Here is an 11,296-nt window from a genome sequence, read left to right on the forward strand (position 1 = left end):
CTTGTCGGTCGCTGCTTTGCGTTTTGTGGAAGTCGGCATGCTCAGCTGGGTATAGAGGGCATTATTACGTGGAGTCAGACATACCCGGTATCGAGTACTGGGAAGGCTAGCGAGAGAGGAAGAGAGAAGCTGCCATGAGATCGAGATGGAAGTTATGCAGGATTATGCTACATTATACTATATTATACACAACGTGCATAAGTTGTGCGCATAGTTATGCTCCTTTCATCCCGTCCACCGAGTTCGAGTTCAGCTACAGGCAGCTCCAGCTAATCTGGTATTTAGCTCTTGGATTAAGGAAACATATACTATAGAATTAGAGCTATGATGCAGTATGCATGGTAGTCACTGTTAATAGTTCGCAGCAGATTGCGGATATATATCCCGCAGCTCAAGGGCGCTTCCCAGCCAACTCTAAGCAGAAATATTTCCAAATTGAAGATAAAAGTGAGAACTGTATTTCCTCAAACCTCTCAGATATTACTAGAGGTAATCGTATATTTTCGGCTATTCGGCGTCTGTCAGTACTGCCTGACGAGGATTGTCTGAGTTCTCCAGCTCCACTCGCCGGAATGCAGATCCCACGGTTGACCGCTGAATATATTAATGCGTGTGATCTGCCTGCGGGGTATTCATAATCTTGAGAGCACGAAACAATGGCCGTCGAAAGTTATTCTGTTCCCAAGGCAGCCGAATCGCTCCTGCTTGAGGGCATACTGCAGAATCCTCTCCTGTGCCATAACATTCCCCCAAACGCTGCTGCCCTTGCACAGCATACGAAGTTCTCTGGAAACGACAAGCCCAGCGTGCCTATTAATTGGAGATTCGCCGAAAGCATTTCCGCGCTCAAAGGCCTGGAGTCTCTTTGGTTAAATGCACTTCTAAAGGCCAAGTATGGACATGACCCTGTGCAGGTCGGCATCGATACGTGAGTCCCTACATGACCCATGCCGTGTCTTAACTGACGTTACTTAGAGACCACGCTACCCTGTTCTTTATGTCTTGCTTGATTATAGATGTTGTGGGTAAAGATGGGAAACCTGACAATCCAAACCTTGCTCCCATGCAGCGCGCCCTGTCTGTCTTTCCCATGAACTGGGGAGAGAGCCGCGTGTATCGGGGAGCGGCGACAAACATATACAAGACCAAGGACGATCGCTTCTACCATGTCCATGGTAAGACTGCTGATCTCCCGGGAATCTCCATCAATTTACTAATGATACAAGGGAGCATGAACGCGGTCCCATCCTTGACAGCTCTGGACCTCCCACTGACGGCAGACTACACCAGCGAGGCTGATGCCAGTCGCTATATTCAAGATCGCGTCGCCCAGTTCGACTCCAAGGAGCTGGATACATTGATGAACGAGAAGTATCGCCAAGCAGGGACCATCTGCTACAGCACAGAGGAGTTTAAATATAGCGAACATGGTAAACAGAACTCGCAAGCTGGCCTATACGAGCTCCGTCATGTTCCGAAAGCAAACCAAAAGCCAACCTGGTGGAAGGATTCGGCAGACACCGGTGTCGCTCGCCCGCTGGCGGGGTTGAAAGTTATTGACCTGACTCGAGTCATTGCTGGACCATCTATAACAAGAGGCTTAGCAGAGCTTGGTGCCAGTGTGCTCAGAGTAACAGGGCCCGATATTGTCGATCTGGTTCCACTCCATGGAGACCTCAACTGGGGAAAATGGAACTGCTCCATTGATCTCAAGTCTCCAGAAGGAAAGAAAACATTGCAGGATCTCATCTACGAAGCAGACGTTGTAATGGACGGGTATCGGCCTGGAGTAATGGAGCGGCTTGGTTTTGGGAGAGAGGCAGTTCTGGACCTCGTCAAGGATCGACCGTACGGTCTTGTCTACGCTCGCGAGAATTGCTATGGTTGGCACAGCCCATGGCAGCACCGCAGTGGCTGGCAGCAGATCAGCGATGCAGTAGGTTATCTGCCTGTGGGTTTTATATCTATGCTAACTGACTGCAGGTCTGCGGTGTTTCTCTTGGATACGGCAGGGCTATGGGACTCGATGAAGCAGTTACCCCCGTCTTCCCAAATTCTGACTTCTGGTGGGATTGGTCCCTGCAGATGTTGGAGCGATTGACTGACATTCTGCAGCACTGGGGTTATCGGGGTTTGCGGCATCCTGAATGGCCTGATCGAACGAGGCCAAAAGGGAGGATCAGTATATGTCGACGTGAGCATTGCTTAAACCAAACTCTATCAACATACTGACAGTGATAGATCGCGTTGAATTACTACTCCCAGTGGCTGGTTAATTCAGTCGGGGTCTACCCACCCGCCGTATGGGAGGAAGTATGGAACAAGCATCAAAACCTGACATTTCGACACATCCAAGGGATGACGACCATGCTCCCCGCTATGTTGAAGTCGCTGGCACAGAACAGTGGCAATGTGCTATTCCGGCCCGAGTTCTTTGAGACTCGTCACTCTGGTGCTGTCGATCGCTACTTTAAGGCAGTCAGACCGATCCTGGACTTCCCTGGCAAGGAGGTCAATCTTTGCTATAATGTTGGGACTCGAACAAATGGTCGCGACGCAGCCAGGTGGCCAGACGACCTGCGTACTGAGGTTATTGTGTGACAATTTCAAGCCTCTGCATCGCTTTCTCCAGGCCGTTAGATTGCAGATCACATCCCGCCAGTAGATTATCTATCTATAATTGAATGGTATCGATTATGGCTTCTGGCTCACTGTATTGAATATACCCCTGAGATGTAATTGGCAACTGGCAGTGAGGCAAATTATCGGTTGACTGAGACAGGAGGCCCACTGCCTGAAGATAATGAGAGCAAAGTCAAAAGTACTTTGTAGGTCTCGAAAGCTTACGCAGACCCATATAAGCTTGGGGCATACGGCTAATACTGAAGAATATCTCTCCTATATAGCGGAATTAATTAAACACGTGGGTCGCGACCAGGCGCTAACAACTCTTCCGATTTGCTTGTTAAAATATTTACAGAAGATAGTAGAGACCGCGGAGAATCTTCGACCGCCCAACGGTTTCAAATAAAGTGCAAATCCCACAGGAGGGCCAAGCCCACCGGGGCCCTAAAGAGCCTTCAAACAACCTGCTCTCGAAATATATTATTAAGCCGATGTTTCCCCCTGTGCTAAAGGCATACTATGTTTCATACTAGGTGATCCCGCCGGGATTCCCACCGCCAGTGTCTCTGAATGAAGCTATAAGAACATTGGTCTTTCCATGTTCTGGAGAAGCAAAAAGCCAATTTATCCTCATTCAGACACTGAGATCCAAGATGCATGCTTTCAGCAAAATTATATCGGCCTCTGCAGCGTTTACCGTTGTGGTAGAGGCTGCCATGGGACCCGCGTTCAGCACTGGTCCTGTCGCAACCGACTCCTTCATCCGCGAAGCAACTTCCACGCTCACCCTTCCCAAGGCTCCCAGTGGCTCTTCTGGCTCTGCATCCCTTTGGGTTGGTATGGGCACTTCGAACGGGGATCTCATCCAATCCATTGCCGACAACTGGCAGTCAGACGACTGGAGTATCTATGCTTACACGCTTCTGTCGACTGGGGGTTAGTTATTCTTCTTCTTCTAGCTTTGGATCCTAGCTTATCCATATAGCAAATTCGCAGATGCCCGTTCAGGGAGAGTCCTCTACAGCCGTCGCTGGAGACAAAGTAACAATGCACTGTAAGTAGTCTGCTTAGACTTTACAATAAGAGATGTAACGCTCTAACATCATTCAGATAAATTCGATGATTTAACTGGAAACTATACGCAGACTGTTTCCGTCAACGGCGAAACTGTCTCTACTCTCTCCACTAGTGATGGGCAGGCCCAGGGCTGGGGAAGTTCCGTGGAATGTGCCGCGGAGGACTGCGGTACCATGCCCGCCCATAGTAAGTCTCAACTTGACCAGACTTCACATCTCGCCAGCTAACGATGTTCTCAGCATGGACCGATACCAAGATCATTCTCGATACTGCCGACCCTAACTATATCAACACTATGGCCAAGGGCGAGGGAGTTACCGGTGAGATGTCAACCAGTGATGATGGGAAGACCTGGACTGTTACTACAATTGAGATTCCAGAGTTCTCTTTTGGAGCTTGAAGCTACGGTGAAGGTCAATAACATGGAGGTGTTTGGGATAATATCTTCTACATCCTATACAAACCTAGTAGAATTCCATTCCTAGGAGTTCCAAACTATAGTCTGTGAACGTCTCCGATAATGAGTAGTCGCCAATCAAGGAATATTCGAAGAGTCTCGAGCTGCAAGCTATGACCCTAAAGGATCAAGACGATACACAGATGGAAGCACACCAAAATCTCTCAAGGGACCTCATCCAGCGCCCGGAGACAATGGAAATCAGCAACGCTGCGTCTTCCGGCTTGACTGCATGTCACGATGTGATGCAAGCCACTCAGGAATCGCTAAGGACACCGAAAGCCGGCACCAATACGATACCCTTCGTGCATTATATTTCAAGAGCATGTTCCACGGAGACGATAATATCCGTCGAGCGGTGGGCCCATTTCGTTGGTTAATTTGAGGGTATGGGTTGTGCAAGTGTAGCAAAAAATCACATCCTGAACGTTCGAATCGCGGTACTCCGGTGTATGCAGTCTTCTCGGCATGGCCTACCTAATGTATGCTATGGAAAAACAGCCCATTTTGTCGGCGTGACGCGGGAGCATGTCCTTGCGGACATGAACTGGTTGCCAGAAGTGTGGGTGGATCATAGTAAGCAAGGGTGTGTAAGGGATGACGAGATGAGATGGTCTTCTCAGGTCAATTGCCGTTCAAGAACACACTGTGTGCATCGAGCGGGTCTCGGCAGCTTTCAAATTAAGCGAGTGCAGTCTCACTGCATGAAGCTTGTTAGGATCAAGTGCTGTAATTTGATTTCAGATATCAAGCTAACGAGCTAACATTCAGTGCGAAGTAATGAACTAGCTAGCCCGGAATATAGTCCTACTAGAAGATGTGTTTAGATTTGGCATCCTCAAGAATAAATCTACCGACTTGTGAAGCGAAGGACAGCCTTCATGCAGGTTCCGATGGCATAGCTCCACCCCACGGGGACTTGCGGGGGCTGGACATCAAGCATTGGGCACTAAACTCGGAGGGGAAGGTCTACCCTAACTCTGGTCCAATCGTTCCATTCCAGGTTACTCGACTCCAACTCCATCTGGGGCGCGACCATGGAGTTGGCCTCAGTAATTCAGGGCTGAGTGAGGCACCCCATGGTTCATTAGACACCAAACTGAGAGGGGAAAGTGTAGCCTAGAGAAACCCAGAGTCTACTTGCTCTCTAGACTACGAATAAATGGTTTGGAGAAGCTTCGAAATTATTCCAACCTCAGCTTTAACAGACCTTGCGCCCGCTATCTACCCCCAATCGACTCACTCCTATCACGCCCAAGGAGCAGGTTGCGGCAACAGCACTTCCATAATTAATCTCCTGCAAGCTCCTTCGCCATGACCGCAAAGGCCGAGTCTCACGGTGTCGAGAAGGCCGTGACCGACCCCCAGAACGCCCCGGAACAATTGGAAAAACGGTATACGCTTCTTTCTGTGATCGCATTCGCCTTCACCACAATGAACTCATGGGTGGCATTCGCATCCGGCATTGCAGTTCCCCTTGCGTGTGGCGGAGGCCCTGGAATCATTTACGGCCTCATCGCGGGAGCTATCATAATGGCGGTCATCAATGTTGGATCGGCGGAATTGGCTTCTGCTTTTCCTTCTGCCGGGGGTCAGTATCATATGGTCTTCATGGTGTTTCCGAAATCAACACGTCGGGCGGCCTCCTTTTTCGTGGGATGGATTACCATCGTCTACCTCATGGCGGCCTTGGTATCCTGCAATTTCTTCGTGGCAAGCTCAGTTCTGGAGCTGGCTGCGCTCTGGATTGAGACGTACCAGGTTCAAGCATGGCATACCTATCTGCTTCATGTGGCATTATGTATCGTTGGGTTCTTCCCGACGTCCCGATTCCCGGGGGCCATTGGGTGGCTGGGCATTGGCATCTTCTTCCTGTCACTGATGGGCTTCGTTGCATCGATGGTCACCATATTGACCGTCAGCGAGGGAAGGCAGAGTAGCGAAGTGGTATTCCGGGACTATAACAATACCAGCGGATGGTCAGATGGTTGGGCAATGATTATCGGCATTACAGCATGTCTTTGGGCGTACAGTGGCGGTGATGCACCAACACACGTCGCGGAAGAAGTGCCGAACCCAAGTCGCAATGTACCGATTGCCATGTGTGTCTCAATCGGCCTGGGATTCGTCACCGTTCTGGCGTGGATCATTGCGCTCATGTTTGTCGTGAAAGATGTCGATGCGGTCGCCGAATCCACAGTTCCGATATTGGAGGTCTACAACCAAGCATTGGGCTCCAGGGTCGCGAGCACCATCTGGAATGTGTACTACATGGTGATGTTCTACGACATCGTGTTGAACCTGTTCATCTTCGGCGGGCGAACGATCTGGTCCATGGCTCGCGACGGCGGTATTCCCTGCGCCAGATGGTTCACTCATCTCCAATGGAACAGTCCGGTGCGAGCAACAGCTCTCATGCTCGCCCTGCAGATTATCGTCGGTATCCTATACATCGTCTCATCAGAAGCCTACAGCAGCTTCATCAATCTCACCTTGTTCAACCTCAACATCACCTTCGCGATTCCTCAGGCAGCCTTGTTCTTCCGTGGCCGGGGGTGTCTCCCAGAACGTGCCTTTTCGCTGGGCAGATATGGGTCTGCGGTTAATCTGGTGGCCACTCTGTTCATTATCCTGTTCTCGATCTCATTTTGCTTTCCCGTGTCCCTGCCCGTTAGTGGCTCGTCGATGAACTACTTGGTCGTTGTCATGGCTATTTCCTGGATTATTTTGGCCGCGCTATGGTGGGGAGGATTGAACAAGACGTTCACGGGGCCACGGGAGATTATCGAGGGTGAGAATGCAAGTTTTCAAATGGATTAACTAAAGCTGTTGCGAGATAGGTCACAGATAATCTATGCTAGTAATTGTCCAACTATGAAATTTAAATGCACACTTCTCTTTCAGTACGACTGCTTTTCTTCGGTCTCCCTGTGGATAGTGCTATTCTGCATTAGGAGACTTGACTTGGTATAAAGGCTTGGCCTTCCCTACACCAAATATAGCGGATCATGTTTGTGTCGTCGTACTATAGTGCTTGGGGATGCCAAAGGGTTCCCAGTATTGGTATGGCAAATATGTACCATGCTTATCTTGATCCAGGGTCTACTCTGTACAGCGATGTCCGTTATTCTATGATCCAGGATTTCTAGGCGTGGCCGAACTTTAAAGTCAAAATACCGTTTGCATGATGAGCTGACAATGGAATTCACACTCCGTTGCCATTGAATATAACATAGCCACAGATAGGTCCCACGGTGTGGCCCTTGGGACGTTGATGTGAGGGGAAACATGCAAGGTTGGGAGATTGACACAGCATTCCGGCTAACTCTATGCAAGGGAGGTAATTGTACAATCCATAACGATCTACATTGCAAGGAGGATAGCCTGCCGCCCTAGTACGGGATAAACAGTGTCTCAAGATGGATCATGTTTATGTACATCTATCGTAACAATAGATATCCAAGGCTGGCCACGCTCAAAAATCAAGCCACAGCCCGCGCAGCCTCAAACTCAGCACTAAACTGATAATCAATATACCCACAAGGCTCCTTGGGCACATAGAAGGAATCCCGCCGATACGGCACCAACGGTACCCCCTTCTGTACCCTAAACGGCAGATCCGGATTTGAGACATACGGGCGTCCAAACCCAATCATCACATCGTACCCCTTATACTTGACCTCCACAGCATCATACGCCGAGGCAGACGTGTACCCGCCCGCGACCACGACGGGGCTGCTATTGCCGTACGCACTGAGGAAGAAGTCCAGCTTGTCAGTGGCGTCCACGTCTTCGTCGGCGGAAATCCGCGACTCGACCAAGTGTGTATACGCCAGATTGAGAGCCCGCATCTGCTCCGCCAGATACCTGAATGTCGGCACAGGATTGTCCATCCGCATCCCCTGGAATGTACTCCACGGACTGAATCGGATCCCCGTGCGGTCTGCGCCGACCGCGTCCACCACGGCGCGGGTTACCTCTACCGCAAACCGGGCACGGTTCTCGACACTGCCGCCCCAGCGATCAGTGCGCTTGTTACAGGTGTCCTGGATGAACTGGTCGATCAAGTAGCCGTTGGCAGCGTGGATCTCGACGCCGTCAAAGCCAGCGGCAATGGCGTTCCTCGCCCCTTGCGCATATGCCTTGATCCAGTCCTCAATCTCAGCTTCGCTCAGTGCATGTGGGACCGCAGTCCGCTTGGGTGGGATGGTTTCGCTGGACGAAACAACAGAAAAGCCACCGGCGGCTTGGAGGAGGTCAGGCCTAGCGACGCGGCCAAGCGCCCACAGTTGCAGATAGATGTAGCAGCCCTTCTCGTGCACAGCGGCGGTGACTTCCTTCCAGGCCGTCATTTGGGCGTCGTTATAGATGCCCGGCACGTTAGCCATTCCACCGGCTTGTGGGGAGATGAATGTCCCTTCCGCTATCAGGAGCGTGCCGGGTGTTGAGGCCCGCTGGGCGTAGTATTCTGTGACCATTGGGAGGGGGACGTGGGCATCGTCGGCGCGGAGGCGCGTCATGGGCGCCATTGTCAAGCGGTTGCACAGATCCATGCGGCCGACGCGGATGGGAGCGAATAGTTTGGACATGTTTTGCTTATAGCTGAGACGGGGTTGAGACGGAGGGTTAGGGAGGAGAAGTATTCTTATGCCAGCGATCTAGCAACTACTAAGTGATGTCCAAGAAGTAAAAAGATATTTATCGAACCAGGCGGGGGATTCGTCAGGAATACAACCATTTGCTTAACGACCACAACTAGACTGATATCTACAGGCCTTATATAGATCAGTTTGTCCTACCACCTGGGCAGCGGTCTGGCGGTGGCCTAGTCCTTGCCTCGGCCGACCTCGCCTGCGTTGGGGAGTCGTGTAATTTAACAGACCCTTGCAGAATCGGAATTTCCTTCCTTGGACACCTGCGAATGATCGAGATCTATTGATTGTATGGTGAATGACGTGGCCACCGACGGTGGTCGGTAGTAGGGGGTTGATAGTGCTACATCCATACTCAAAAATTATAAGCCAGCCAGACAACAGCTCTTTGCCGCTACAGGTTGTTTTGAGGCTTCAAGAGCTGGTACTGAAAACCCAACCTCAACCCTGGTAGGCGAAGTATCCTTAGGAGTCCTGGATTAGGCAACGCTTGCCCCTCGGCGACATTAAAAAGTGTATTACCGGATCCATGTCCACGTCGCTCATGTTTTCCAGAGCCGAAACTGTCGCATTTGGAAAGGCCCGGAAGAAATAAGCGGTTGCAAGACGAAGCTCCATGCGAGCCAGATTCTGGCCTAGACAGACTATCCGGGGAGCATTATGGTCAGTCACCCTCCTCAATGGAGAAGTAGAACCCGGCAATTGACTTACTGCGGGACATTCCACCAAACGGCATGAATGCGCCCTTGAGTTCGGTGGCTAGGGTAGCCCAGCGAGAGGGGTTGAATCTGGCACCCCTTAGTTTGCTGCCTTGATACTTATCATCAGGTAGGACTGTACCTTTCAGGGTGAGGAAAAACGCTGGGATGCCGATGAAGACTGTATGCCTGGGTGGTGACCGTCACTCCTGCTGGAATCCAGTGGCCTGCCAGAGTGGCTCCGCCATTTGGTACAGTCCGCGGCAGGCCAGTCGGAACAGGGGCATAAACACGCAAGGTTTCATTAATGACACGATCAAGATATGGCAACTGGAGGGTTTCGCGATCGCTGAAGTCTTCTGGCAGTGCAGCGAGGTCCCGTAACAGCGATTCTCTGACTTTGCTGTCCCGACAAACAGCCCATACTAGATATGTCAACGTGATAGCAGTTGTATCGCTTCCAGCAATGATGAAGTTGACTGCTTCATCCTTGATTGCGGCATCAGGGAGGCCATCTTGGCCAGCATTGAATAACTTGGTAAACAATGTTGGTTTGGGGTTGTCAGGCTGAAGGGCCATCTGCTTCCGGTATCGCTGAATAGATTGTTCACCGTAGAGCAGTAACCTGAAAGCTGCCTGCCTTATGCCTTGAAAGAAGTCCATTGGGATCAGACCGAGCAGGCTCGTTAGGGGAGAGAAAAGTGCCCGAAAACCCTGCGTGCTGCTAAGAGTCTGCAAGTCTGTAATATATTGATTCGTCTGTTATAAGGAATCAGCCTATGCTTATACTCGGTCTTATTGGAACTTACCTCTCCCTTCTCGAGCATTCGGAATGAATCGCCAAACGTGAGCTCTCCAATCAGGTCAGCGGTCAGAAAATTCCACCATTTGAAAACATCAACGGCGCCACGGCTTTCCATTTCCTCCTGCATCTTCTGGATTGCAAGCCGGGCACTGGAGTTGATGATTGGCTCAACTGATTGCAGGGATGAATTCGATAGAGGCGTCGATAGAAGGCGTCGGCGTGCATTATAGAACGTTGGATCTCTGGTGTTGAATACATTCTCGCCCTCTATAGTGGACCCTTGATACCATGCTGACTTCAGAAAGCCAGTCCCAACGCGATGGATCTTTCTGGCAGCTTCTGGATCGGAGATGTCGACTTCGTCAGGGCTGACGCGGACAATAGGGCCTGCGCGCGGACTTTATCAGAATATGGATTTTGTGTATTGCGTATATTCTAACCGTATTTCCGGTGCAGACCATGGACATATTTGGCTTTGTTGCCCTTTATGGCATGATATTTCAGGATAAGTCCAGTCCATTTGGAGACCCATGGTCCGGGGAGAAAGGAAAGAGAGCTTTGAGGTTCGGAGCAAAGCCTAGATAATGATTATTGGTCAGTCTCATAGTTACAGAATTCTAGATCACACTGACTATTGTCAGAAGAAGTAGCGAGAACACCTTGACTGAAGCTGGAATGAAATTGTCAACTAGAGGTTCCATTTCGCCAGCTCCCCGGTTTGTCAAGGGTCTATGTGGAGCGACAGTTACAATGAGGGAAGTGTTTCGCACCTGCCCATGGCCCAGTTAGGGATTTATATTTACATTAAATGGTCATTGCTAGATAATGGAGTTCCCTGGGAAGCCATTGCTTGCAGACACCGTGGACAAGAGGGGATGCCCTTACATGCTAATGCTACTTCCGACGTCGGGTTACACGAGTAATATTGAAAGGCTGAAGATGCGGTGAGACAATAGCTCTTCCCTAGGTATAGAGCGGTGAA

The 11,296-nt window shown here is 50.5% G+C and overlaps 5 protein-coding genes across 5 annotated transcripts; 3 read left to right on the forward strand and 2 right to left on the reverse strand.

Annotated features, from left to right (window-relative positions):
* The first annotated feature begins 650 nt into the window (after positions 1 to 650).
* On the forward strand, positions 651 to 2,719 carry ASPVEDRAFT_171538 (uncharacterized protein). The gene is made up of 6 exons (XM_040808706.1): positions 651 to 928; positions 976 to 1,175; positions 1,227 to 1,936; positions 1,984 to 2,066; positions 2,116 to 2,194; positions 2,242 to 2,719. Exons 1-6 carry the CDS (start codon positions 657 to 659, stop codon positions 2,599 to 2,601), a joined length of 1,704 nt encoding a protein of 567 aa, XP_040669635.1. The 5' UTR covers positions 651 to 656; the 3' UTR covers positions 2,602 to 2,719.
* Positions 2,720 to 3,341: 622 nt separating this feature from the next.
* ASPVEDRAFT_54181 (uncharacterized protein) lies at positions 3,342 to 4,102 on the forward strand (the record flags this gene model as incomplete). The annotated part of the gene is made up of 4 exons (XM_040814896.1): positions 3,342 to 3,561; positions 3,611 to 3,679; positions 3,736 to 3,888; positions 3,942 to 4,102. The coding sequence occupies 4 exons, from the start codon at positions 3,342 to 3,344 to the stop codon at positions 4,100 to 4,102; spliced, it is 603 nt and encodes a 200-aa protein (XP_040669636.1).
* Positions 4,103 to 5,348: 1,246 nt separating this feature from the next.
* ASPVEDRAFT_152315 (uncharacterized protein) lies at positions 5,349 to 7,308 on the forward strand (the record flags this gene model as incomplete). Its single annotated transcript, XM_040808294.1, has 2 exons — positions 5,349 to 6,950; positions 7,259 to 7,308. The coding sequence occupies exons 1-2, from the start codon at positions 5,474 to 5,476 to the stop codon at positions 7,306 to 7,308; spliced, it is 1,527 nt and encodes a 508-aa protein (XP_040669637.1). The 5' UTR covers positions 5,349 to 5,473.
* A 333-nt stretch (positions 7,309 to 7,641) lies between these two features.
* ASPVEDRAFT_85300 (alkene reductase) lies at positions 7,642 to 8,748 on the reverse strand (the record flags this gene model as incomplete). Its single annotated transcript, XM_040817676.1, has 1 exon — positions 7,642 to 8,748. The coding sequence occupies one exon, from the start codon at positions 8,746 to 8,748 to the stop codon at positions 7,642 to 7,644; it is 1,107 nt and encodes a 368-aa protein (XP_040669638.1).
* Positions 8,749 to 8,902: 154 nt separating this feature from the next.
* On the reverse strand, positions 8,903 to 11,161 carry ASPVEDRAFT_891036 (cytochrome P450; the record flags this gene model as incomplete). Its single annotated transcript, XM_040818507.1, has 6 exons — positions 8,903 to 9,455; positions 9,523 to 9,599; positions 9,652 to 10,268; positions 10,319 to 10,701; positions 10,755 to 10,891; positions 11,118 to 11,161. 6 exons carry the CDS (start codon positions 11,159 to 11,161, stop codon positions 9,277 to 9,279), a joined length of 1,437 nt encoding a protein of 478 aa, XP_040669639.1. The 3' UTR covers positions 8,903 to 9,276.
* Between the last annotated feature and the right edge of the window lie 135 nt (positions 11,162 to 11,296).

The sequence above is a fragment of the Aspergillus versicolor genome (genome assembly GCF_001890125.1).
Source record: "Aspergillus versicolor CBS 583.65 unplaced genomic scaffold ASPVEscaffold_7, whole genome shotgun sequence".
In the NCBI taxonomy this organism is placed as follows: Eukaryota; Fungi; Ascomycota; class Eurotiomycetes; order Eurotiales; family Aspergillaceae; genus Aspergillus; species Aspergillus versicolor.